At 55.7% G+C, this 24446-nt stretch overlaps 8 protein-coding genes across 8 annotated transcripts; 6 read left to right on the top strand and 2 right to left on the bottom strand.

Annotated features, from left to right (window-relative positions):
* The first annotated feature begins 2805 nt into the window (after positions 1–2805).
* On the top strand, positions 2806–6919 carry CDEST_00800 (uncharacterized protein). The gene is made up of 3 exons (XM_062916959.1): positions 2806–3428; positions 3627–5733; positions 5786–6919. Exons 1-3 carry the CDS (start codon positions 3275–3277, stop codon positions 5922–5924), a joined length of 2400 nt encoding a protein of 799 aa, XP_062773010.1. The 5' UTR covers positions 2806–3274; the 3' UTR covers positions 5925–6919.
* Positions 6920–7645: 726 nt separating this feature from the next.
* Positions 7646–8332, top strand: CDEST_00799 (uncharacterized protein). The gene is made up of 3 exons (XM_062916958.1): positions 7646–7918; positions 7962–8192; positions 8255–8332. Exons 1-3 carry the CDS (start codon positions 7672–7674, stop codon positions 8275–8277), a joined length of 501 nt encoding a protein of 166 aa, XP_062773009.1. The 5' UTR covers positions 7646–7671; the 3' UTR covers positions 8278–8332.
* A 592-nt stretch (positions 8333–8924) lies between these two features.
* CDEST_00798 (Putative glycoside hydrolase family 16, concanavalin A-like lectin/glucanase domain superfamily) lies at positions 8925–10099 on the top strand (the record flags this gene model as incomplete). The annotated part of the gene is made up of 2 exons (XM_062916957.1): positions 8925–9380; positions 9458–10099. The coding sequence occupies 2 exons, from the start codon at positions 8925–8927 to the stop codon at positions 10097–10099; spliced, it is 1098 nt and encodes a 365-aa protein (XP_062773008.1).
* A 1002-nt stretch (positions 10100–11101) lies between these two features.
* Positions 11102–12918, top strand: CDEST_00797 (Putative glycoside hydrolase 64, Osmotin/thaumatin-like superfamily, beta-1,3-glucanase, subdomain 2). The gene has a single exon (XM_062916956.1). The coding sequence runs from the start codon at positions 11744–11746 to the stop codon at positions 12914–12916; it is 1173 nt and encodes a 390-aa protein (XP_062773007.1). The 5' UTR covers positions 11102–11743; the 3' UTR covers positions 12917–12918.
* Positions 12919–14502: 1584 nt separating this feature from the next.
* On the top strand, positions 14503–17397 carry CDEST_00796 (Putative zn(2)Cys(6) fungal-type DNA-binding domain, fungal transcription factor). The gene is made up of 2 exons (XM_062916955.1): positions 14503–15084; positions 15265–17397. Exons 1-2 carry the CDS (start codon positions 15025–15027, stop codon positions 17194–17196), a joined length of 1992 nt encoding a protein of 663 aa, XP_062773006.1. The 5' UTR covers positions 14503–15024; the 3' UTR covers positions 17197–17397.
* A 1-nt stretch (position 17398) lies between these two features.
* On the bottom strand, positions 17399–19339 carry CDEST_00795 (Putative cyclophilin-type peptidyl-prolyl cis-trans isomerase domain, U-box). The gene has a single exon (XM_062916954.1). The coding sequence runs from the start codon at positions 19109–19111 to the stop codon at positions 17402–17404; it is 1710 nt and encodes a 569-aa protein (XP_062773005.1). The 5' UTR covers positions 19112–19339; the 3' UTR covers positions 17399–17401.
* Positions 19340–19696: 357 nt separating this feature from the next.
* CDEST_00794 (uncharacterized protein) lies at positions 19697–22294 on the top strand. The gene is made up of 8 exons (XM_062916953.1): positions 19697–20123; positions 20204–20237; positions 20308–20474; positions 20542–20864; positions 20919–20959; positions 21009–21083; positions 21137–21379; positions 21431–22294. Exons 1-8 carry the CDS (start codon positions 20052–20054, stop codon positions 22087–22089), a joined length of 1614 nt encoding a protein of 537 aa, XP_062773004.1. The 5' UTR covers positions 19697–20051; the 3' UTR covers positions 22090–22294.
* A 1-nt stretch (position 22295) lies between these two features.
* CDEST_00793 (Putative protein arginine methyltransferase NDUFAF7) lies at positions 22296–24432 on the bottom strand. The gene is made up of 4 exons (XM_062916952.1): positions 23918–24432; positions 23585–23854; positions 23320–23524; positions 22296–23255 (listed from the first exon to the last, which is right to left on the bottom strand). Exons 1-4 carry the CDS (start codon positions 24131–24133, stop codon positions 22369–22371), a joined length of 1578 nt encoding a protein of 525 aa, XP_062773003.1. The 5' UTR covers positions 24134–24432; the 3' UTR covers positions 22296–22368.
* Positions 24433–24446: the final 14 nt, after the last annotated feature.

The raw sequence follows: 24446 nt of genomic DNA, 5'->3' as shown, positions 1-24446 counted from the left end.
CCTCTTTAGGCGAGGCGATGTTCTATGTCTCGTTTGACCAATAAGCAAGTAGTGAGGAACATGGTCGAAAATGGAGATGATGCATGCAACGCAAAGATTATGGTGGGAAGCGGACGGCGGGGAACGGACAGCCAAACGTACCCTGCTTCCACCAACAGTCGTCACTGCCTGTCTTAGTAAGGTGAACCATGGAACGGGACGAACTGGTGAAGCGAATACCTTGCAAATCTTGACTTAACTCAACTGCGTTTGCTCACCACATTCGCCTCTCACCATCGCGCTTCCATCACCCCTGAACTCGCGTTCCCTCTCTGGCTGGACTGATATGTACAACTCAGCGCGCTGGCCTGACCAACCCTATCGCCCCATCGGGTTATTACTCGTCATCAAGTCGAGCGCATTCATGGCTAGAACAGTAGCCCTTGCCTTAGCTTTCCCTACCAACCCCTTGGTCGTGACCCAGAGAATCGAGCCCGCCTCGTTTGCTGCGTTGGGTTGTGCCATGCTGAGTGGTGTGCGCTGAGCTGGCTGGGCCGCCGGTCGGCTTGCTCATTATGGACACACGCCCTCTGGCTGAGGCCTAGGGCGATGGACGCACCCCAGTAATCATACCCATAACCCGGCCACCCGCCCTGCCGTGCTTCTGTAGACGGCGGGGGGCGTTTGCGTGTCTAGATGTGGCTAGATACGCTCCGGACGGGTCGGGCGCATGCCAGGCCATGCGATTCCTGTCTGCCTCAGTCCGCTACTTCGCGGCACGAAGATTGAGCAACCGTGGCTCTGACGGGATGGTGAGGTTTGTACTTGCAGAGCAATGTGGCGTACGGCGTGGACGCAAGCACCTATGAGCCAGACTCGTGATGCGAGATGTGTTTGTGTCGCATCTCTCAGTAGGCGGACAGCAGCAGCAAGACAGCCGGGCCCTTGTTGTCCCGTGAAAACTCTGCGATCCTTAACGTGTCATATCGCCTCGTGTTCAGCGAAGGGGTACAGGACCGTGTTCAGGTGTCTTTCTTCTCCTCCAATAGTTGCTGGTATTTGCCCCTATTTGTTCGCGAATCGTGCTGCCGGCCCTTACAATCTTGTCTTGGATTAAAATGGCGATGCGACCCATTTTAGATTCCTCGTCCCTTTTGTGTCAAACGAGATGAGGGTACTATACAATAATGCATACCCTATGGCCCCGAGAAATTCTTCTGAAATTGGCCACAGACAGACAGATGCTGGATTTCGGCTATTTGGGACTTGCTGGGTTGGCAAAGGGTGGGCTTCTAGACTTGTGTCGTCGAGACACGATGAAAGTAAGGTAGCTGAAGAGAAGTGCGTATCTCGCAGCTGGGGCGGTGGGTGACATGAGGTGGAATATTCGGTCGCTGCTTACATAGCTCCGGGTCTCCCTTCCCGTTCCCTACCTGTCTATCCGTGATAGGGCAGCTAAGAGGCACCTGCATTCCGTCACTTAGCAGCGAGTACGTAAATATGGGGACAGGAATAGCTACTAGGCAGTGCGCAGCTGAGGGGTGCATGTACGTCCCTCCTCTTCCCTGTTCAGCGTGCTTTCGTTTCCCGCGTTCCCTTGTTCTTCGTGGGCTGTTGCGCATGCGCGTTCTCGCGCCAGCAGCAACAGCAACTCAAGCATCGATCCGGTCAGCAATGGCAGTCACTAACTGCATCATAACCGACTTGCCCCTCTTCAGTCTCGTTCGACCCCTCACTCCTTCCGATAGAGCTGATGGCCACAGGCACATACACCGTGTACTGCTTGCTAGCAATACGCAACAGACGCGGCAGCACCACCACCAACACCGGACTGCACCGGCGTCGTGGGCCCCTTCATATCGACCCTCTCCACCTCACAGCAGCTCGTGACTATGTCGTGGAGGTGGAGGTGGATGTGGATGTAGACGTGGTGCGCCTGCTCTGCCCTGCCTCGGGGTTCAAGGTTGGCTGGTTGCCGGTTGCTGTGCTGTGTGCAGCGTTGCTGGCCGGCTGCTTGGGTGTGCCAGTGGGGTCCTGGTTGTCGCCCTTCTCCTCCTCCACCCCTCACCCTCCCCTCCACTCCCACCTCAGCCCTCCCCCTCCCCACCAGCACCTCACACATCCCTCCCTTGCTCATTCTAATGGGGCAAGTCGGGACGGGTCTCTTCTGCTGTTCTGGTGGCTCGGTGAACAAACACTGGAGCCCGTTCCAGTTCCATAATCCCTCTCCTTGATGTGTGCATTGTGCAGTCCGTCCTTCCATCCATCACAACGAGTGGCCTCGGAGAGGGCCCACTCTGAGCAACCAAGAGGCGGATGTACCTCTCGAGTGTCCCTACTCCCTCATAGGTAGGTATGCTTGCCCGTCGCTTCGATTACATTGCTTGCCTGAGGTACTCTGTACATTTGCCTGCTTCCCTAATCTGACCGTACCTCCCCTCACGTTTGGCAGGTCCGCTGGTACCTGAGGTTGGGCGAAAGAGGTCCAGTCCAGTACGTACCTTTGCAAGTCCTCGCTGCCGCCTGCCTGTTTCCCGCTTCCTTACAGTGGACAGAAGAAGAGGGATAGAGACGGGGAAAAGCAAGGTACCTCTTCCTAGTACTTACCTCTTTCCCAGCTCTGGGCCAGCGCGGTCCCCCCTCTGTTCCCCTCTTCTGGTCTCTCTCGTGCTCTCTTGCTATCTTCCTTCCCCCCTCCTGTCCCAGCGTGCCACCCCCTCCAATACACCCAAGACTCAAGAGTCCCTCCCACTGTCGCAGCTCAGTGTCCCCACCGTTCTCACCAAAGACGCCTCTTTTCCTCCTCCTCTCCCCTCCTACTTTTTTCCTCGACTTCCCCTCTTCTGTTCATCCTCCCACTCTTGTGATCATCCTTCATCTCCAACACGCAACTCAACGCGCGCACTCTTCGTCCTCCCCGGCCCATCACCACTCAAGCGCACCCTTCGCCTCTAGACGCGCCGCTTTCCAACACTGGCTTTAAGCCAGCTTCTCCCCCTTCAACCACTCACACGTCCTTCCTATGACCAGAATATCAAACCAAATGACCAGCAACATCCACCAGTCTAATCAAGACACACTTTAAACCCCACGGGAGCGCGCCGAGCGAGGAGGAACCCTAGGAACCAGGCGATTTCAACCATCGTGTCAATTCGAAGAGAGCCGCAGTGCAGATCAAGCCGCCCACCCATCATCCTCGTCGCCGTCGTAGCAACCGGCATAGCCATCCGACGATACCCTCTGAGAGAGAGAGAGAAAGAGAGAAAAATCGCGACCACAACCCCGACCCTTCAAGATGCCCGGCGCAAGCGTTGCGGTTCTTCCTACGTCCGCTTCATCAACACCGGCCTCGCGCAAGGCATCACTAGCCCCAGAACGCAAATACAAGTGCCAGTTCTGCAATCGAGCCTTCAGTAGAAGCGAGCATCGCAGTAGGCATGAGCGATCCCGTAAGTCGTCTCTTTTTTCCGAACCCCTCCCCCTCCTACATCCCAAAGCTTCCGCTCGACTGGGAACCCCTCTCAACGATGGGCAACCCCCTCATTCCACCTTTGCATCGGTGCATCATGCGGCGGGAAGAAACCTCGCTGGAGGAAAAACGCCTCACCAATTTGGAATTGTTCAAGTTGTTTACTGACTGTTCACAGATACCAAGGAGCGCCCCTTCAAGTGCATGAAGTGTCGCAGCACATTCGTCAGACGTGACCTTCTCCTCCGACACGATCGTACCGTGCATGCCAAAGATGGAGGGGTCCCTCTTCACAGTGATGGTAAGAGACGTTCGGGTCCCAAGACGCGAGCTATTGGCGGTCCTGCAAAGACACCCATGCTCGACCAGTCCGCGTTAGATCAGATCGAAGCCGCCTCTCACGACGGCACTTTCGACATCGAGACCGCTGCCATGCTTGTCGCCGACTTCCAACACAAAGCCGCCGCCGGCGCACGCTCAGGAGGCAGCCCATCGATGCCCTACTCGCCGCATACCATGGAGCCTACCGTCGCGTATCCTTCGGGTGCCATCCCCGTGCCTCAATGGGAGAGCTTCATGTCTCAATCGTCCGACGCCAAAGCACACTCGATCGCATCGTCGGCATCCGGCTCCTTCGAGTCGCAGCAGTCCTTCAACAGCACAGGGACCATACAGCCACACAACACCCAGCTTCCACCTATCAACGGTCAGACGTGTAATGGTCTCGTTCCCGCACTCCAGTCCATGATCAACTCTCTACCGAACTCTGGAGCCGGTACACCTGTGCCGCAGAGTCCCTACGTCAGCGAGGCGACTTTGTCTGCCGCAGGCTTCCGAGCCCCCCAGGTCGCCAACGACGACGAGCGAAACCAAATTCTCGACAACATTCGTGCTCAAGATACGGAACATGCCATTCCTGAGGGTTTCCGCCTTCCAAACCTGGCGTCGCTGAACCGATTCCTGTCCACCTACTTCGGGCTATTTCATCACCACCTCCCGTTTCTGCACCCCGCCTCCTTCGACTCGACCACGGTGTCTCCTGCTCTGCTCCTTGCCGTGCTGAGCATAGGGGCGCTCTATGCGTTTGATCAGGATCAGGCCTACATGCTCCACATCGGATCCAAGGTCTTGGTCAACCAGTTCCTTCAGAACAAGGAGAACTTTAGCTCGCGCAAGTGCCCGCTTTGGACGATGCAAGGTTCGCTCCTGAACATGATCTTTGCCAGCTGGAGCGGTGATCCGAAGGGGCTTGAGTGGGCCTGTTCCATCAAGAGCTTGCTCGCCAACATGGTGGCTGGAAACCGGTACGAGCTGAAGCTTCGCCAGGAGGCTCGCTCTGGCGCCCATCCCACCCGCAACGAGTGGATTGAGGATGAAGGTTGCCGACGCACATACTACGCCGTTTACATCTTCTTTGGTCTGCTCACTCTGACGTACAATCACACGCCGGCCATTAGCTTCAACGAGTTTGAGGACCTGCAGCTTCCTTCTACGGAGGCGCTCTGGAACCTCAAGGTTGCGGGCGAGGCCTCTTGGCATGAGCATCTGAAGGCGTCGCCTGTGGTCACATTTATGGAGGCGCACGACAACCTGTTCCAGGGAGAGACACTCCGGTACAGTGCGTTTGCGTCGCGGGTCATGATCAACGCCCTGTTCCTCGAAGTGTGGTACCACAAGCGCAGTCCTGAGGCTCTCCAAGACGTTGTGACTGAGTATAAGCTCAGACTCGCGCTCGAGACGTGGGAGAAATCCTGTGAGCTTTGCGAGCCCGAGACCGTGGCGGTCCCGTTGAGTGCTCCCCACAAGGGACATCCCCTCATCTTCAACGCCAAGGCTATGTACCGGAATGCGCGGGCTCGCCTGGAGGTTGACTTGAAATCCGTGCAAGAGGCATTGCGCTACCACGATTCCTACGAGGTCGCAGCTGCCATGTCGAACGCGCGGGATCGCGTCAAGCGCTCCAGTGAGATGATCAAGGTCATCCAGGAGTGCTACAACTGCATTGAGATTGCTGTGGTACAGGGCGTCCGCTGGGTTGCACGCACCTCGCCGACGAACTGGAGCGTTGAGCATGCCTTGTGTGGCCTTGACCTGATGATTGTCCTCTCGCTTTGGCTCTACCGTCTGGAACATGACGAAGAACAAGCTACAGAGGAAGAGCTCGCCATGTACAATAAGGTCCGGCTGCTCTTCGACAAGGACCTCGATGAAGCGTACGCTACCCAGCTGAGCTCTGTCGTTGCCCGGCTGTGGGGCAGCATGCTGGACGAGGTCGTGGTCTGGGGGTAAGTCACTGTTCCTCTCATCACTCGGAATGTGACACTGACGTAATTGTAGAATCACCAGACTCATGGGCGAATCATTCCGCCTCCATGCGCAAGCACTTGTCGGCTATGTCGACGACATGGAAGCATCCTCAAGCGTTTCGACCCCTTCGATGATTTCTCAGGGGGCCGACGAGGACAGCGTGTACTAGTTCCGAGATGACTGAACGATTTCCTATGTTCTTTTCCGTCCTTGTTTTCTTCTTCTCTTTCTCCCTTAGGTTTCGTCTCCTTGGCATATACCTCTTCGTCTGGCGGGCTGAATTTCTGGCGTAACGGATTTGGAGTGATTCATCGGACACTCCCTCTCGGTCTGAGGCTTTTTCCCCCTTACGTGGCAGGGGGAACAGGCGTCACAGAGAGGCTTTGATTTTCGGGGTTGTCATTGCGCATTATGCCCCAGCCTGCTCTGGTGGGATTGCGATCTTTCCTACGCAGTTGTTTCCTTCACGAGCGTCACAGCATTGGACTTGGTCATGGGCAATAATGGGGCCGGTTACACAGGGATAGTTGGGGGTATAGGGTTCGGCGCGGATTCCTGGGTAAAGCAAACCTGGGAAGATTAGGATAATTCGGGCCCTGTTCACGCATCCCAGAGACTGACTGCCTCAGGGCACTGATGGCTGGTCCAGGGTGGGGTTGGTGACCGCTTGTTTCGTTTTTGTTCTATTAGCTTCATACTAATGTTTTGTGGTGCTGATATCCATTTCATCTTTTTCTTCTCCTCTACACCTGTTTTTCCTCGTTTGCTTTAACCGGTCTATGCTTGTTGATCTCTTTTATTTAGCTTAGTTGTCTTGTTGCGAGTCTTTGCCTCTGCGTTTTCGAGTTTTGCTTCTTTCCGCTCTGCTCAGATACCTTGTTCGATATACAAATTGCAGTACCTCTTTGCCTTGGAATCCCGCGTTGTCTGTTTGGATTTGAGATTGTCTTTGCTCTGGAACGCGGTCTTGGCATGACTGCAATTGAATGTCCGGGACGGGAAGGCCGCAGAGGCTGACCGAGAGGGCAATCCTCCAAGTCAAGGCATTCCCCGAGTCCTGTCATCATCGGACGAAAAGGGAGCGTGGAAGATGGGTTTTCCGAGCAAATGCGTTGTATATTAGAAAGTTTCCTAGGAGTTGGGCAGCATTGAAATCACTTCTCCTCATTCGCACCGTGCGTGCATGACCTTTGCCGTCCTTGCCCCTTCAATCATCAGCGGCGCGTGGCCTGACCTGGCCGGCCTCCGATTCACAAGCCAACTCGAGCCAAACGTCTGTTTCTTGAACTCGACGCAACATCATTCGCACGTGGGAAGACCCGTGTCGTTGGACAAAGTTTCGAGCCAGAATAGCGGAGGAGTGACAAAGAGCCAAAGGTCATCAGGATGACAAAGAAAGGATGAGGTAAGAAGTCGGAAAGGATGGCGCTGACACTAGGGGGTGCGCTGGGGGTTAGTAGACGAGCGAGCGTATCATGAACAGCCAACGCAGCCGTGCGTTTCATGCTAGACGAACGGCTTTGCCAGACGGAATATCGCCCTGATGGAAGGATCTCTAGCGGCTCCAAAACCTGCGTTTGCCCTTCGACTGACGATGGCTCACACAGGATCGGGATGCGGCGTCGGTTGGATAATCGACGGTGCGCCTGTCAGGTCAGGTCAGGTCAGGTCAGGCAAGGCAAATTCGGGTGAAGGCAAGGTGCTCGTACAAGCAACAAGCTCGATGACCTGAGCCACACTTTGACCCTATGTGGGTGGATGCCTCGAGGATCAGAACATCCAACGGGGGGGCGTTCCTGTGGTGAGACGAAGCCGTTCCGTCCAAGGCTAGAACGAGCGACTGGCGGGAGCTCTTTTTCATTGTTTCCATCTTTGAAGCGGACAGAGAGCCCCAGGCGGCTTGCCCAACTGGCAACATGGCGGCTTTGGCCCCTTCTCCAGGGCTCTCTTCCGCCGCCGCCTTCTCCTCCCCCTCCTCGTCTTCTTCTACTTTCTCATTTACTCGCCAGTCCAAGAGGAACAGCGGCAGAGAGACCGGGATCGCCCCAACCTTTGAATTCAAACTTTGGGCTCGAACCCCATGTCCTTTGGCGTTCCTCGTCGTGTGGTCATATCTCGTGAGTTCCTGCAAGGAGAACAACACCAACCACAACACGATTCGACGTGACACGACCTGTGACTGTCCACCGCATCCAAACAAACTCAGCTCGATTGCACCGGCAGCGCGAATGGAGACTCGCTCGTCCATTTCGCCCGTTATTGTTCTTTGTCCCGAGGCGAGTGTGTTTCATGGTGGCTTTTGGCATCGTATGGAAACGACGGGGAAAGCCACCTTCAAGCCTGTACACGGCAGAAGTTCGTTACGCGGGGATGTACAGAAACCGCTCGATAGTTGAATGTCATCATTCACGTTTCCTCTTTGCGGGGACGACAGCTAGTAGGTTTTCATTATGTGAAACGTTAAACGTTGAGGAGGGAGTCTTTGTCTAACGACTGTAGGCTTTCCCCCCTTCTTCCTTTGATCCCTCCATCACCTTCGAGTCCGCCCGTGGGCCAGGCTTCCGAGAGGCGCCAAATGCGATGGTTCTATTCATGGGGGGGGGGGGGGGCGAAGGAGGATTTTATGTAGTTGGGCACTCCAGCCACAGGCACCTGTGTGTAGCACAGCGTTACCTTCCATCCCCCTCTTCGACCGGGTGTGACTCGAGCTCACTACATAGTCATCCCGCGATCCCGCCCTCTCATCCTTCGTTTTATTTGTCGCTGTTGGTCAATTCGGTACTGTTACTTACGGCTTTCATCTTTTTTGCGTATTCGCCCTTCAGTCCTTGTGATTGTTCTCGTCGTGTCTGAGCGCCAGCTTTGTCTATCTCCACATCCTGTCATCCCATTTCCTCACCTGCACGCCTGGACTGGCGGCACGCGTGCTTGGACTCGGGGTTTTTTATTATTAACTTCTTCACTTCTTCTGTCAAATCTTGGGACGGTTGTACTACTCTGGCAGTAATACAAACATACGCGACCTTGCACTATTGCATAAACGCCCACTTCCTGCCTTACGCGACGCTGTACACGCCCATCGCATATATACACACACAGCTACAGCCCTTCATATATCCACCATACATCTACAACACACATACACACACACGCGCGCGCGCGCTTTATGATGAGGAATCTTGCGACAACATGCCTCCTAGCCCTCTCTCTACTCCCAGATCACACTCGCGCAGCCTGTGAGTGCGGATATTCCGCCAATGTCACCGGCACCGTCGAGGTCTTCACAGACCTGATTGAGACCGACTTCACAAAGGTCAAGGATATCAAGAACAACACGGACTGGGTCCGCCAAGAGTTCAACAAGACCAGCACCAACGCGAGGGGGCCCCTGGGCGAGAAGTTCCAGCCAACCAACATTGCTGCCGTCCACGAAGGGTCGAGCTCGTACGGACTCAGCTCGACACAGGCAGACGCGGGATTGCAGCTGCTGGTCGAGAGTTCCACGGTGGACGGCCTGGTGTCGACCGCCGAGATCGACTCCGCACGACATGATGTACACCACGGTTCGTTCCGGGCGATGATGAAGGTGCCGGATGTTGCTGGGACGTGTGCCGCCTTTTTCTGGGTAAGATGCCGCCCGGTCGCTTACACGCGCGCACACAGACAGACTCGTAAGAACCAAACTGCTGACATTGGAAACAGTACCACAACGACACGCAGGAAATCGACATTGAGTTCCTCACGAAAGAGTTCAGCTCGTCCAACAGCAGCTTCCCGATAAACCTCGTCTTGCACTCGCGTGCCTCGCTCGAGAGGGGCTATGACGCCTCCGGCACGGGCAACTTTCTCAAGGTCAACCTAGGCTTCAACCCGACGAAGGACTTCCACGAGTATCGCATAGACTACCTACCCGGCAAAGTGACATTCTACGCCGATGGTAAGGTCTTGGGTGCTATAAACGGCAGCGCCGTACCCACCGAGGGCGGCCACCTGATCCTCCAGCACTGGAGTAACGGCAACCCACTGTGGTCGGGGGGCCCGCCCAAGAGGGACGCCATTCTGACGGTGGCCTCCGTCAAGGCCTATTTCAACTCGTCACTTGATGCGCGCAGGGCCGACCACGAGGGCCGGTGCGTCGATCCCGTGGCACCGGGCGCCGTGTGTGCCATCCCTGATGAACCCGCCTTCTTCTTCAGCACGCAGGCCAATATGACAATCAATCAAACAGTTTCAGGGATGCCGGCTGCCGATAGAAGCATCGCTGGGACAGTGAACACGCCGCCATGGGCTTTGGCTTTTGTCTTGTGGTTGTTTTTACTGTCCCTGGGTGTCTGGACAATTTGACATTTGTTTGCTATTTCCCCAACGACTTGTTTCATTACGCCTGATTATTTCCTCGTTTGGATTATACCATCTAAGCGGGGAAACGTCTCTGGGAGACAATCATGATACAAAGGAGAGAGACTGTACAGTGAACGGAGTTGGGAGGTTGGCAAGCCGCCACCGCGTGATTTTGGGTTTCATTTGTTCCGCGATCATGCATTTTGCTACTTTCACGACTTCATATGAATAATGGCCAACAATTTTCTTCTCACTTGCATTCGCCAGCCGGGACTGGGCTGAGGTTGTGTCACCAGACAGCGTGACGTGCTAACGGATCCCCCGTCCCCCCTTCTGAGTTGAGAGCGCCTCCCATGATGGAGCGGGAGATCGCTGACTGGCTCTCAACGAACAATCTTTACTCTTCCCACATAAAGGTACCAATACCGTTTACCAGAGACTTCGAGAGCTAGAGAACACACGGCGGTTTCGAGCCGGCAAGGCGCGAGGCGAGTTCCGAGACCATACTGGACCAACAAGCCAGTACGTGAGCAAGAAGCCAATTCGCCTCTTACATCCGAGACCAGACTTTGGCAATCAACTTGTATGAACCTTCCCAAGAGAGTCGATATCTCAGCCCCACGGTTCTCCGAATTCCTCGTGGGATGCGGGGCATCAGCAGCCCATGAAATGCAGCCATGCGTGCTGGCCCCCTCCTACATCGACCAGAGACCACATGGCCGCAAAGAGATCGACAAGCTGTTGGCCTCTCGTCGCGGCACCTTGGGATATGCTGGCATATCGCTACCCCGGAATCACTTGTAGCGTCGTAGCGCACCTCCATGGCTCTGCTCATCCACCCTCGGCGTGTGATCTCAACGAAACCCAGGCTACTGGGCCTTTTGTGCAGATGAAGGAGGGAGGGGGGGTGATGTGTAATGTGAGCCGGGACACCATTTTACCCCGGATTTTCTGTCTTGACTACAGAAAAGGCCCGCAACTAGCTGACTGGCTTACTCTCCGACATGGCCGTAAAGCAAGTCCGCCTAGGGTCGACCGACACGCCGCCGAACTTGACTATATCCGAGAGACGTGAGAAGAGACGCTCTGCTTTCTTACACTCGGTCCAAAGACCAACGCAAGACACCTCCATCACTTGCCGTCAGGTCAACTCTTGGACTTTCTGGACCTGCCATGCCAAAGTCGTCCGTTGTCCCCACCCCTCCCAGTCTCGAACCCCAAAAACCGGGCAAAAAGAGACGGGGCCGCCACTGGTCCCGCATTACCATGTCGTCCATTCCGTCATTCTGCGACGGAGGTAGAGAGTCCAGTGCACCAAATGCTTGCGCGTCTCATATGCTCCGTTGTCGTAGTGGTTGGCAGCAAGTAAGAGTCACCATCTTGAAAACTTGGTGGTGGGAGGGTCCAGGGAAAACCTGCACATGGCCATCCCGGTCAGTTGCGCTCGTATGGGTTGTCCGTCCTTATTTATTCTCGTCAAAAGGCCAAGGGACTTAAGACGGACTTGTTCTTGATAAAAGGCCCGGGCCATCTCCTTGGAAACTAGCGACGAAAGGATATATTCATTTGCTTGGAAGCAGTCGGTAGACCAGCGTCACGGACGGGCCCAAATACACAACTGCAAGATTCCTTCCAAGAACCGGCGCCATGACTCGGCCAACGCTCGACATCGTCCTCCAAAACAACACGGGCTCCTCCAACGCCTTCGCCCATGTAACCGGCCTGGACCTCAACCGGAATAACGCCGTCTTCCTCCTCCAGGCCGACGGCATCACGGGCTATTACCCGACGTCGCCCTCGGACATCCTCCAGCCACTGCAGACGGACTGCGCCATCCCCCTCGGCGCGCCGGGGTCGACGCGCGAGGTGACGATCCCCCAGATCGCCGGCGGCCGTATCTGGTTCTCCCGGGACGGCCCGCTCAAGTTCCTCCTGAACCCGGGCCCGGCCGTGGTGGAGCCCTCGGCCACCAACACGACCGACCCCAACTACAACCTCAACTGGGGCTTCTGCGAGTTTACCTTCAACAGCTTCCAGGTGTTTGTCAACATCTCGTACGTCGACTTCGTCAGCATCCCCGTCTCCCTGACGCTCGAGAACGACGCCGGCAAGGTGACGACCGTGCCCGGCTTCCCGCCCGACGCCCTCGACGCCATCTGTGATCGCCTCCGCGCCCAGGACGCCGCCGACAGCGCCGGCTGGTCAAGGCTCATCGTGCGCACCCCCGACGGGTCAGCAAACCTGCGCGCCCTCAGCCCCAATTCGGGCATCGTCATGCAACCGGGCCTGTTCCAGGGGTATTACCAACCCCACGTCGACGCCGTCTGGAACAAGTACCGCGGTGCCGATCTCACGGTCAACACGCAGGCCGAGTGGGGCAACGTCAAGGGCCGCGTAGGCCCCGACAATCTGCTGTCGTTCGGCCACGTCGGATCGTTCGCCAAGCCGAGCGCGCGAGACATATTCAGCTGCAGCACGGGGCCATTCGGCGGGTACCCCAAGAACCAGGCCCAGATGGGCGCCATCGGGGCGCGCATCGCGGCGGCCTTCAACCGGTCGACGCTGCTCGTCAACGACCAGCAACCCGAAGGGGAGAGCGTGGCAAACTATTATTACAAGGATGCGCGGACGAACCACTACTCGCGCATCTGCCATGAGGTCAGCCCCGACGGCCGCGGCTACGCGTTCCCCTACGACGACGTGGGCCCGGCCAGCGGTCCCGATCAGTCCGGATCGCTCTTCGACTCCAACCCGAAGGTTCTGACGATCGGGATTGGCGGCGGCGTGGGGAACGCGGCTTCGGTGCAAGAGGAGCTGTAGACAGGCGACTGAGCCTGAACAACGAAGAAGGCTTTAGGAACATGAGAGGTCGGGTGCCGGGTGATGAGCAGACCTTTCGCGATGTGCACTGCCCAAGGGCAAGGTAGTCAGCCTCGAGCGAGGCCGTTGGTGTAAGCAGAACAACCTGGATTAGCGTCGATAGACGCCAGGAGGTGCACAGTGAATTTTGATACCCATGAACTTGAGAACATCCCACCACTTTGTGTGCTGGGCGAAGGCGCCGAGGGAAAGGCTACGTTCACCTAGTTCGTCATGTTCATCCAGGAAGCTGATTCGCAACAGCCAGGCCTACTAGCGTCATCGCACAAAGGCGCCGGCCTAGTTGATGTCTGTCTCAGACAGGCACATTCCATCCCTCACTGCGATACGTAGCTAAGACGGTCAGGTTCGGTCTCAATGTGGAACAGAGAGGGGGCTCTGTAGAGAAACACAATATAAGTGCCGTGCCGTGCCTGCTACAGGAACTATATACCGTTTTCCAGTGGCAGAAACCATGGTCCCCTAGAAAGGAGGCCAGCGCATGTAGGTAGGTGAACTCGGTCTTTGATGACGAGGCCTCTGTCCTCGTCCAATAAGGGGCACCCAGACGGCGGGTTCTTTTTTACATCTCTCTTCTGCAGTGTCATCTGTGACGGCACGCGCAGCTCGAGGCTCTCGCCATAGAGCTGCAGGTTGCGAGACAGGTCGCTTCAGGCCTGTCAGATCATGGTGTCCCGCGGCAACGGATACCCGACCAGACACCTTAAGCAGGCATCAAAACATCAACAGGCGAGCGTCATGCAGACCACCCCCGTATTTGTTAATTATCGACACACGGCCTCATCGGACTGGATTGGCGGAGACGGGGTTGCGAAAGACGGTTGGAGGCGCCGGGCATCGAAAACGCGATCTTGGCTCAGCTGCGCTAGTTGGGAACCTAACCAATGTACGACTGCTGCAGCCATTCCCGTCATGTATTTTCGGCAACGGTAAATGTGATTCGACGTGGCGTATATCTTGCCTGCGCACACGGTGTGTGTGTGTGTGTCTGCCGTGATGCTGTCCAGAGTGGTATGTATTCTGTAGTCTCGATTAAGATGCTGACGAGCCAAGAAACAGCACCCAAGCAACAACAACATCCCCCTTTCCCAATTTGAAAAGGAAGAAGAAGAAAGAAAAAAAGAGATGGGCGCAATCCGATCGGGGCGCGCCGCTGTTTGCTGCTGAGAAGAAGTTCCGTTTCGTTTCGACTTTGGGGGATCCGGAAAGAGCGCCGCAGCCCCCCTGCCTCCCCTGCACGACCGTTGGAAGCAGGGGACGAAAAGACACCAATTTAAAATGATAAAAAATTCCAACTAGGTAGCAGTAGCCCCTCCCTACCCCCTCCGGAGCTTACCACAGCCCGTGGTGACTGCAGTAGTGTGAGCAGCTTCTCTCCGAGGGGTTCTAGTCCCTCGCCGCCACTCACCCCCCGTCGGCCGTTTATTCCGAAAGGGCCTAGATGAACCCAAGATGCGCAGCCGGGGGGTATGATGACAGGATGCTGCTGCGGTGCCGCGGTCTTGCGGAGGCGATAATGCACACAATCCCGCCTTTCGCTTCTCAAATCCCTCTCCTCCGTCTCTTGTCTTGTCCCTGTCCTTTGATCCAAGGTGTGCCACTCACATATTCAACATCCAATTGGAGCCCTCAAGTCACATCACTCCTGATCAACCGACAGATCAAGGAAATCTAGGTCCCTCCCACCTACCAATCTGTCATCTCGCATTCTTAACTCCGCAAAGGAGGGCGAAGAAAAGCGCCGGGGGATCGCACCCGCTTGGGAGGATGTGCCCTTCTCGAACCGGACTGCCCGTTGGTTGCTCCTCAAATTGATTCTTCTGCCCGTTTTGTCTTGGCTTCACAGCCCCCCCGCTCCGATTACCGTTGCATAAACGGGCGAGATCCAGTGTCTTGATCTGATCAGATCATGTCACCTATAGCAAGCGATCCATATCACTACTTGAGCTGGCTTCTAACACAGCTGCGTGTTTCGACCGTCTTGTTCTCCTCTTCCTCGTCTCACCGGCCCACTGGTCATTCGTGAACCAATCTTCTGGCTGTACAACATGGTGTACTGTGGCAAGCCTTCCAAGGGCTGTTCCAGCTGCCGCGAACGAAAGATCAGGGTACGTCCACATTCGGCTGCACAAAGTCCTGAACGAGACTGAGTCTGTGGTCATTTTTCTTCTTCATGGTTGATGTCTCCCCTCTTGAGACACATGCAAACAAACAGGCGGATTTCGGGCTTTTGCACCATTTTTATTCTTTGACTTCGGGCTAACAGTGTTTGTGCCTATTGCCGACAGTGTGACCAAAAGGAGCCCGGCTGCGGCCAGTGTGAGAAGCGTCAGCAAGAATGTCCCGGCTATCGAAACATCGTCGACCTGATGTTCCGGGACGAGAGCTCCCATGTCATCAAGAAAGCCGCCAAAACAAAAGCCCGAGGCCGCTTGAAGAACCCGCAGGCTTCCAGTACAGCCCCGGACGCCGAGCCGTCTGATAAGCCACCGGCCGGCGCCAGCACCGACCCTAAGAGCTCCGATCCGAGCCCCAGACCAGCCGTCAAACCTGGTGCGCGTCGCCACCATCCACCTCGCCCTCTGGCCGTGGTGACTCGGAACGTTACCTTTAGGCACCGACCACGCCAGGCTCGATGGGCCTCCTCTTCCTCCGAAAGCGACGGAGACGACGACAGCCTGTTGCCCTCCCCCGCGGAGGAGACCTGGCCAACGACGCAGCAAGCAACGCTCTTATATTCGCTGTCACCGTCATATCAAGAACGCGGCACGGCCTTCTTCTTCTCCCGCTATGTCTCCGTCGACGAGAACGCTTGCCACCAGAACTTCGACTTCATCTTCGACGTCTGGCGTCCGGCCAGCATGTTGCCTGAGCGACAGGTAGATGGGGTATTGGCGAGCATGACGGCTGTCGGGTTGGCCGGCCTGTCCCATCTCACCATGTGCCCCAAGATGATGGACTGGTCGCGCAGGAGCTACGGCACCGCTTTACAAATGACCAACGATGCTTTGAGGAACCCTGCCGAGGCGGTCAAGGACACAACCATGATGTCCATCCTCATCTTAGGCACGTACGAGATGCTCAGTGGCCGCAGCAACCAGACGGTTAGGGCATGGCAAAACCACATCAACGGCGCATCTGCCCTGGCGAAGATGCGCGGCCTCAAGCAGTTCATGACACGAGCGGGAGCTCGCATGTTTGTGATGCTCACGCAGATCGTCCTCATCAACTGCATGCAGAAAGATATGCCCATGCCGCAGCCCCTGATCGAGCTACGAAACCAGCTGGGTATGTTGTCGGGTGGGATGGATCCCAACTGGCGACTGTCGGGCCCTATTTACAAGGTCATGCAGTTGCGATACGACATCAACAGCGGACTACTCGGCCAGCCGGCTGATATTATAAAGCAGCTGACAAAGGTCGACCAAGAATTTGCCGACGTCATTGCCGAGCTTCCAGAGTACTGGAAGTACCGACCCGTGAGGCTCTCGACACCCCACCCAGCCGTTTTCGATGGTCACCGTTGTGACGTGTATCCGACTCTGGGTCTAGCCTCAACGTGGAACGGCGTCCGATCCATCAGAATGATGGTGCACGAGACCATAATCGGGGAGATCATTAAGTGCTTCCCCGACCGCCACATAATGGACTGGCCGTATGAAGCGAAATTGCAGCTGGCAAAGTCTGTCGAGTTGTTGGAGAGATTACGAGACACAGTGATAGCGAGTGTTCCTCAGCATTTTGGCCTTGTCGACTTCAAAGACGCCATTTCGGAAAGCGGCGCTTCGGCAACAGCTGTCATCACGCCGAAGAAGGCGCCGGTCCGTATCGTATCATCTCCGGCAACGTTCACATCGTCTCCTTCGCCCTCGTCTGCAGACGGCTCGACACGACGCCCGGTTGTTTTCAACGGTCCGACCTTGCACGATCCGGCCCATATGAAAGGTCGCAGTGACAATGCTGAGCGTTTCATGACACTCGCTTCTGCAAGCAACACCATTGTATGGCCGTTGTACTTGGTGGGCGTATCGTCGTGCGGCACGGAGGAGGTCAAGAAGTATGTCGTCGAACGGTTGCAAGCAATCCTCGAGGAGTCGGGACTGCTGCAAGCCCGCGGCGTAGCACTCATGGTGCGGGACAAGGAGGTGTGCGTCCCGTGGTCCGATGTGTACTGGGATCGAATGCCACAGACGCACATCCCACCCGACTTGCTTTTATGAGGTCTTCTGAAGCGCCCATGTAAAGCGAACCCGGGGGTGATAAATTGTCGTCTGCATGCAGCAGTCAACGTTTCGCCTTGGGACTGTCCTGCCTGTGGCGACCTTTGGAACTGTACGATAAAACTGTAGGGGGTATCATTCATTTTATTCCAAATTTGGACTCGTGATCTTGGGACAATCGGTTCCAAGCCGCGGCCGCGAAGCTTCACCAGTTGTCAAAATTACCGAAGCCGCCGCGCTTGGTCTTCTTCTTGGCCGGTTCCTCCCAGGTATCAAAATCTGCATCCGTAGCCGTGGTGGGCTTCTCCTGCGACTTGAGATACCTGCCCACACCGGCGCCTGCGCTTCCGTTGTCTACAGTCCCGTCGGCTCGGACCCGTTTGCCGGTCCATGTTGTCTTGTCGTCTTCTGTACCGCCACTCAGTGCAATCGCTTGCTTGGTCTTTTCTAGTTTATCCGTCTCGCTCTTCTCCCTTAAGAACTCCTCAAAAGGATCCAGGTATACTACCACTTCCTTCATCACAATCTTGTTGAGCGGGCGGTCGGATCCGTCGGTAGGAACATCTTCCATCTTTGACAGCACGTCCAGACCGCCGACAACCTTGCCAAATACCGTGTGTTTGTTGTCCAGATGCTTCGTTGGCCGGTAGATGATGAAAAACTGGCTAGAGTTGGTGTTCTTGCCCTTGTTGGCCATGCTGATGATACCTCGAGCATCGTGTGTCAAGGGTCCATCGAACTCGTCTTGGAAGTTCTTTCCCCAAATACTAGTCCCACCTTTGCCCGTACCCGAGGGGTCGCCCCCTTGAAGCATGAAGTTTCTGATGTTCCTGTGGAAGGTGACGCCTTTGTAGTAGCCCTTCTGCGCGAGTCTCGTGAAGTTCCACACCGCACGAGGCGCATACTCTGGGTAGAGCTCGATATTCAGGTCGCCGAGGTTCGTCTCAATGCGGGCGTAGCCCTTGATCTTGACTCGCTTCGGCTTGAGCATGTACTCTTCGTCCGTCAGCAGTGCTCTTTCGCCGCTCGTCTCGGGCGTGAGTCCTGTGCTGGTGAAACTGGCGGCCGCTCTGCCAGTTGTATAGACGGCGGCATTGGATGGGACTTTCTTCTCCATGATCATGGACTTGCGATGTGCCGCGGATCCCGACCTGATAACGGCGCCGGACGTGCGGTTGATGTCGCCACCTTCCCCGCGTTCCCTGCGAGCCTTCTCGACGGCCTCCTTCGCCCTCAAAACCTTGTCACCGATGCGACCCAATGCGTCGATGTTAACATTGCCGTTCTTCCGCTCGTCTTCCTGCTCCTTGGTAAGGATCGCCTCCTCGCCATCCTTTAGGAACTTGAACTGACTCAAGTCCCTGCTGGTGGCGTTTTGGGGATCCTGCAGGGTGATTATATCGGCTCTCGTGAACTCCACGTCGTCGACCAGGTCTCGCCAGTTCTTTGCCTTGATGTTCATTCGCTCGACGGTTTCCCAGGCAAAGACGTTTGCGTAGCTTCCGTGCTGAACCGCCACGATGTGGGTGTTGTCCGTGAAGACCTTGAAGGTAACAGGGTCGATCAAATCGCCCTGGCCGTCGCTGAGGCCTGCGCTTCTCGAGTCGGATCCCGCATTTCTGGCGAAGTTGAGTTTGATAAGGTCTTTGGCGCCAAGTGGCTCGCCGTTCACGGGATTGGTGTCGTGTTTGTCCAACCAGGAACTGATGACCTCGACATCGAAAATGGTTCCATCCTTAGTACATACGGGGTTCTTGAACGGCTGTAGGCTGGCAGCGCAAAAGTTGAAGGGAAGTCGGCGAAACGAGCCTGGCCGTGAGCGTCCGTTGACATTGGCGCCGGCACTGGCAGAGTATGCGTCCGAGGACGACCACTCGGAGTGGGTGATGTAGAGTTTGTCCGTGTTCTTGCCCATTGTTGGTTGTCGCGGCTATGCTTGTTGTGTGTAGAAATTGGCCAGGCTGACTTGCAACAGAGCGTATTTCGGAGCAAGATGGTCGAAGTAGAGATCGAGTCCGTGCTGCCGCAACCTTGCCGTGGAACAAATCAGTTCAAGGTTTTTTTTCACGCAACGCGACGGGACTTCTTCACCAAGTTTGTCTGACGCTGCGGAAGACAAGACGCTCCTAGGCTGGTGTAGCGGGACGGACCCAGCTACCCAGCTAGCTGCCTGCCACCTGCATTCCTACGGGATGGCTGCCGTGGCTGCCGTGCGGTAAGAGGATAACTCAGGTAGTTTGTTTCAGTGGAGCTGGAGGAAGTCCCCCCTACCTGGTAGATAGGTCCACGCAAGGGGGACGTCAGCGCTGAATCACTTCGCTAGGTAGGTAATAATCCAATACCCTGCGTTTGCTAGCGGCCCGTCCAGAGGACCTACACGGGTACTATGTACTTCGGCCAGGTAGGTGGGCTTCGCTGCGACAGCCAATGAAATCTCACCAGCATCTACCTGAGTTGCAGCAAGCATACGTGCCCGGGAGCTTGGCACGTCCCTCCCTCACATTGCCAGTTTCGCCCCCAAAAGGTCTGCGGCCTGCCAGCCTGGCACAGATGGGATCGCAAGCTCCCGTCGACACCGTCTTCGTGCAACGTATCCGACCTGGCCGGACTCCAATACCGATTCCACGATCCGCTGGTACCAATCTTCTAACGGCTCCTGTCACATAGCCTCCTTTGATTCCGGAATGCTCCATGCGACCATCGTCTCTGTAACATCGCCGTAGAAAGCGACCTCCTCAGCCCTGACATCCTGCGCCGCGACTACGAAACGTCTACTTCGTCCATTGGACCACCAACCTTAAAAATATCTCCGTCAGCCTTGCCTCCTCGCCTCCTCCACCAGACCTATCATCAAGATGAAGGCCGGGCTCTATGCCTCTGTCCTGGGCATGTCCCTTTGGACAGCTGGTGCCCTGGAAGTCAAGATGGTTGGTTTCCCGTTCCGAAACCATCGGCAACAGCCTACCGCTTGGGACGGAAGAACTGAATTAACCCCGTGTCCTCGTAGGATCAAACCGATGAGAACAGACAGAGATGCTCAGGTGGGTTGTCCTATTCAGATCAATTGCTGGCTTTCTTTGCGACATTATGCTGATGCTAGATTGGAACCAGGCATGTACAGTCGCAGCGCTTGGGGCGGCCCCGTTGATCCTTATATCAACGTCATGTTCCTCCCGAAGGAAGCTCCAGCCGACCAGGATCCTATCGTGAGCTTGGTCATCTTCGAATGGAAGGACGAGGACTTGATCGGTGTTCGCGAAACCCCAGACGCTGAAAACGTGAGCCGCACTCCTGTGAACGGTTTTGGGTTGCTCACCACAGACAACTAACATCGACTTCACGCAGAAAATCGGAATTTGCCAGGACGCATATGTCCAGAAGAACTACTGTAACCAGACGGACATTGGCAAGTTTATCATTGACCCAGATTCCACCACCAAGTCGAAGAACATGATCGAGACGAAAGCCATCCATCTCAAAGAGCCGCAGACGACTAAATACATGATTCGAAAGACTGGATACTACTGTGTCCTGACCGATAAGTTCTCTGCGGGCGAGTTTACTGCCGTTGTTGAGTTCCGCAATGCCTACGGCGAGCTGCCTGCAACACAAATTCCGAAGCTACCTTTTTACGGAGGGATCACCATTCTCTATGCTCTGGTTGCCGTGTATGGGATTCCAATTCACTCTGCGCCGCGTTGAACTTCGCTGACCCTACCCAGGTTCTGGGGTTTCTTGTACTACCAGCACCGACACGATATTTGTAAGTGGAAACTTCCAGGGCTGGGAGACGCTTGACTAACTATTGACAGTGCCGGTTCAAAACTACATCACGGCCATTCTCATCTTCTTGGTTGTAGAGATGCTGATGACTTGGGGTTTCTATGGTAAGGCGATTTGCAGCTGAGCTAGATCTAGAAAAGCCTACTGACACGTGCAGACTACCTCAACCGGAATGGCGCAAACATTGGCTCCAAGGTACTGCTGGTCATAGTTGCTATCCTGAATGCTGCTCGTAACTCGTTCTCATTCTTCCTACTGCTCATTGTCTGTATGGGATACGGAGTTGTGAAGCACACGCTTGGACGCACTATGATCTGGGTGCGCTGGCTCGCGATCGCTCACTTCATCTTTGGACTCGTGTATGCAATCACGAGCTTGCTGATTACGCCGGATGCTGCTGGTAGGTTGCCGTGCACTTGGCTTGGACGTCTTCGCAAACTGACTTGTCTAGGCCCGTTCGTGTTACTCATCGTGCTCCCACTTGCTGGCACTCTGACTGGCTTCTACGTGTGGACCCTGAACTCTCTGAACTTTACGCTCAAGGACCTGCGCGAACGCAAGCAGCATGCTAAGGAAGCCATGTACAGAAAGCTGTGGTGGTGCATCCTGATTAGCATTTTTGTCATCTTTGGCTTCTTCTTCTTCAACAGCTTCAGCTTTGCATCTGTCAGCGACCCCGACTACGTCCCCTTTCACTGGAAGTCGAGATGGTTCATCCTCGACGGCTGGCTGAACCTTGTCTACTTTGCCGATGTGGCCTTCATAGCTTACGTTTGGAGACCCACCGCCAACAACAGACGCTTCGCCATGAGTGATGAGATTGCCCAGGACGATGACGGCACGTTCACAATGGCAGACATCGGCGCGCCGGACGATTCGGATGATGACGAGGAGGCTCAGTTGGGCAAGGCCAACAACACGGGTTCCCAGTTCGCAGGTCACACCGCTTCTTCGGCAACGCCCGCGAGTAGTATGCCCCAGCAACAGCCGCAAAGACACGTTCCGCGCGAGTCTTTAGATGGTGAGACTATCTTCGCTGTAGGAGAAGATGGCGACAGATTCTCCGATGATTCCGACGAGGAAGATGCCAAGCTGGTAGGAAAGAAATAGAGAAAGGCTGGCTTCGTTTTTCCAGGTACTGGATCAAAGTCAGCAATCGTGTAATTGCAATGTACAACAGCATGCACTCCAGAGGGGGCATTGGCGTTGTCCGCTTAGGCTCATCATCCAGGAGATACAGTTTTTTTCGTCGTTAGAGATGGATGTCGAATCACATGATTGCTAGTAATGATGTCTATTTTTACATCTCCCCTCCCTACTCTCCTTGTCGCATCTGAGTGGTATCGTTCAACAAGTGATCTGATCGTACTAGTACATACAGCGGCATCGTTATATATCACCGCCGAAGCCGACGGGCCGTCGCAATCCGCTATTCTCAGGCAGGATCGCCATGGCCTTGTAGACCTTGCCCATTCCGCCGCGGCCGCGGTTGACGAGGCGCTCACAGGCCTCGTTGATGGCCTGCGCCTCTTTGAATTTGTGTTTATCTCTGAGCAGCATGGCGAGCACCTCGGCACGCTGCTTGATGCCCATCTGGCTCAGAAACGCGCCCTGTTCGACAGGGCCGTGGACCTCGATGCCCTCAGTCGCGCGCATCGCCTCCTCCGCGATGGCGGTGAAGTCGACATCCGCGCTCAGGTCCACGAGACCAGGGTTGGAAAAGGGGCTAACGCGACGATGGCGGCGGATGCCCCGGAGCGAGTTGATGGGGACGCTTTCGGACGTGCCATAGTCGAGGATCAGCGCGGCGCCCGAGGGCCGAGGCTTGGGGTGCTGATTGGAGCCGCCGATGCGGCTGGCGAAGTCGACGGCATAGAGTGAGGCGTCCGGGCAAATCTCGACGACGGCGTTGGGGACCGTGGCCTTGAGGCGGCGGTAGCGGGACGAGGTATCGGGGAGGTACCGCGAGTGGCGAGTGGGACCCGAGGAGAGCGTCATCTGGAAATCAGGAATCGGATCGCCCTGCTCGGATTTAGGAATGTTCATAGTCGCATGTGTTGCGTCTGGCGGGGTCGGGGAGACGAGCATCTCGCGCCACTCGACGGTGGGCTCCTTAGGCCCCTTGGTCTCATCAGAGGGGGAGGGTCTATTGGAAACAGGAGTGCTTGGGGCAGGCTCCTTGGGTAGTGGGGGGGGGACGGTCACGGCCTGGAAGACGTGAATGGGAAGAGCATCGAAGAACTCGTGCGCTACGATGAAGGGCATCTTCTCAGGGCCTGTGTCGTCGGGACTATTGTCAGCATACGTGCTCTTGTCCAGATACAACATGGTCATGCTTACTCTGCGGGATGGACTTGACAGTCTCAGTCCAAACGATGGGAACGTTTGCGTATTTGCAAATGCTGTGGTAGCCAACCTTGGACTCGGTCATGGGCGCGTCAGGGCCACAGAGGAGGTTCTTCTGCGTCTCGCGCAGCTGTGGGCTCGCCTCGACCATGTAGATAGCGTCGATACTCTGCGCCAGGTCTTTGAAGTTCTGGATTGCCTGTATGTTATCAGTCCATCTGCCATCAACACATGTGATCCTTGCAATTTCTTTACTCACACGAAGCATATCGTCCATCAGTGTACCGCGTCCGGGGCCGACCTCGATGAGCTCCACGCCTCGTTTGGGCTTCCCTTGGCTCAGCCACTCCGTGACGAACCAGATGCCAATCAGCTCGCCGAATATCTGGGAGATCTCAGGCGAAGTGATAAAGTCACCCTTCAAACCGAACTGGTCCCTGTTCTCCTCAGCCAGGCCCGTATAGTATCCGTCGATATCGCCAGTTAAACACATGCGCATATAGCTCGCAAGGGGAACGGGGCCGGTCATCTATTATGGCAGAATGTCAGAATAGATCCTTGACAACTAGGGCTAGAGGTGCATGACGCATACCGAAATGGCCTCGGCCAACTGCTTTGCTAGCGGCGTGGACCATTTCCTCTCATCCTTCTTCTCGTTTTCCTCCATCCACCTCGACACAGTCCAGGAGAAGCCCCTCGACACCTGCACCGTCGGATGCCCTCGAATCGCGCAAGGCGCGGCGGCACGGGGCACGGTGAGCCCTCGCAGACCAGCCGCCAGAGCTCGTCGAGAAAGCAGGCGTTGCATCGTTATATGTTTTGTTCTTTTATGCACTTTATGATTACTCTCGTTCTCTTTCTCCTTTGTTTGCTCCGCGCGCAAACTCCTAGGCTTTTATGCACGTGTCGTCGGGACCATCGCCGGATTCCTCGAACGAAGGATGGGATCGTGTTCAGTAGCGCATTAGCATATGGTGATGCCGCAGCATATGCTTGCCTGGATCGGTAGGGAGGTAGGTTCGCTTGGGTTGGTTTAAGGATCGTTCGTCGCGTTTCGTTTCGGCTCTGTGACTCCGGTCTTGCGTTTCCCACGAAGGCGGGCCAGATGGAACGGGGGAATA

The sequence above is a fragment of the Colletotrichum destructivum genome, chromosome 1, assembly GCF_034447905.1.
Source record: "Colletotrichum destructivum chromosome 1, complete sequence".
Lineage (NCBI taxonomy): Eukaryota > Fungi > Ascomycota > Sordariomycetes > Glomerellales > Glomerellaceae > Colletotrichum > Colletotrichum destructivum.
Note: the sequence above shows the minus strand (reverse complement) of the source record. Positions and strands in the feature narration are given on the sequence as shown.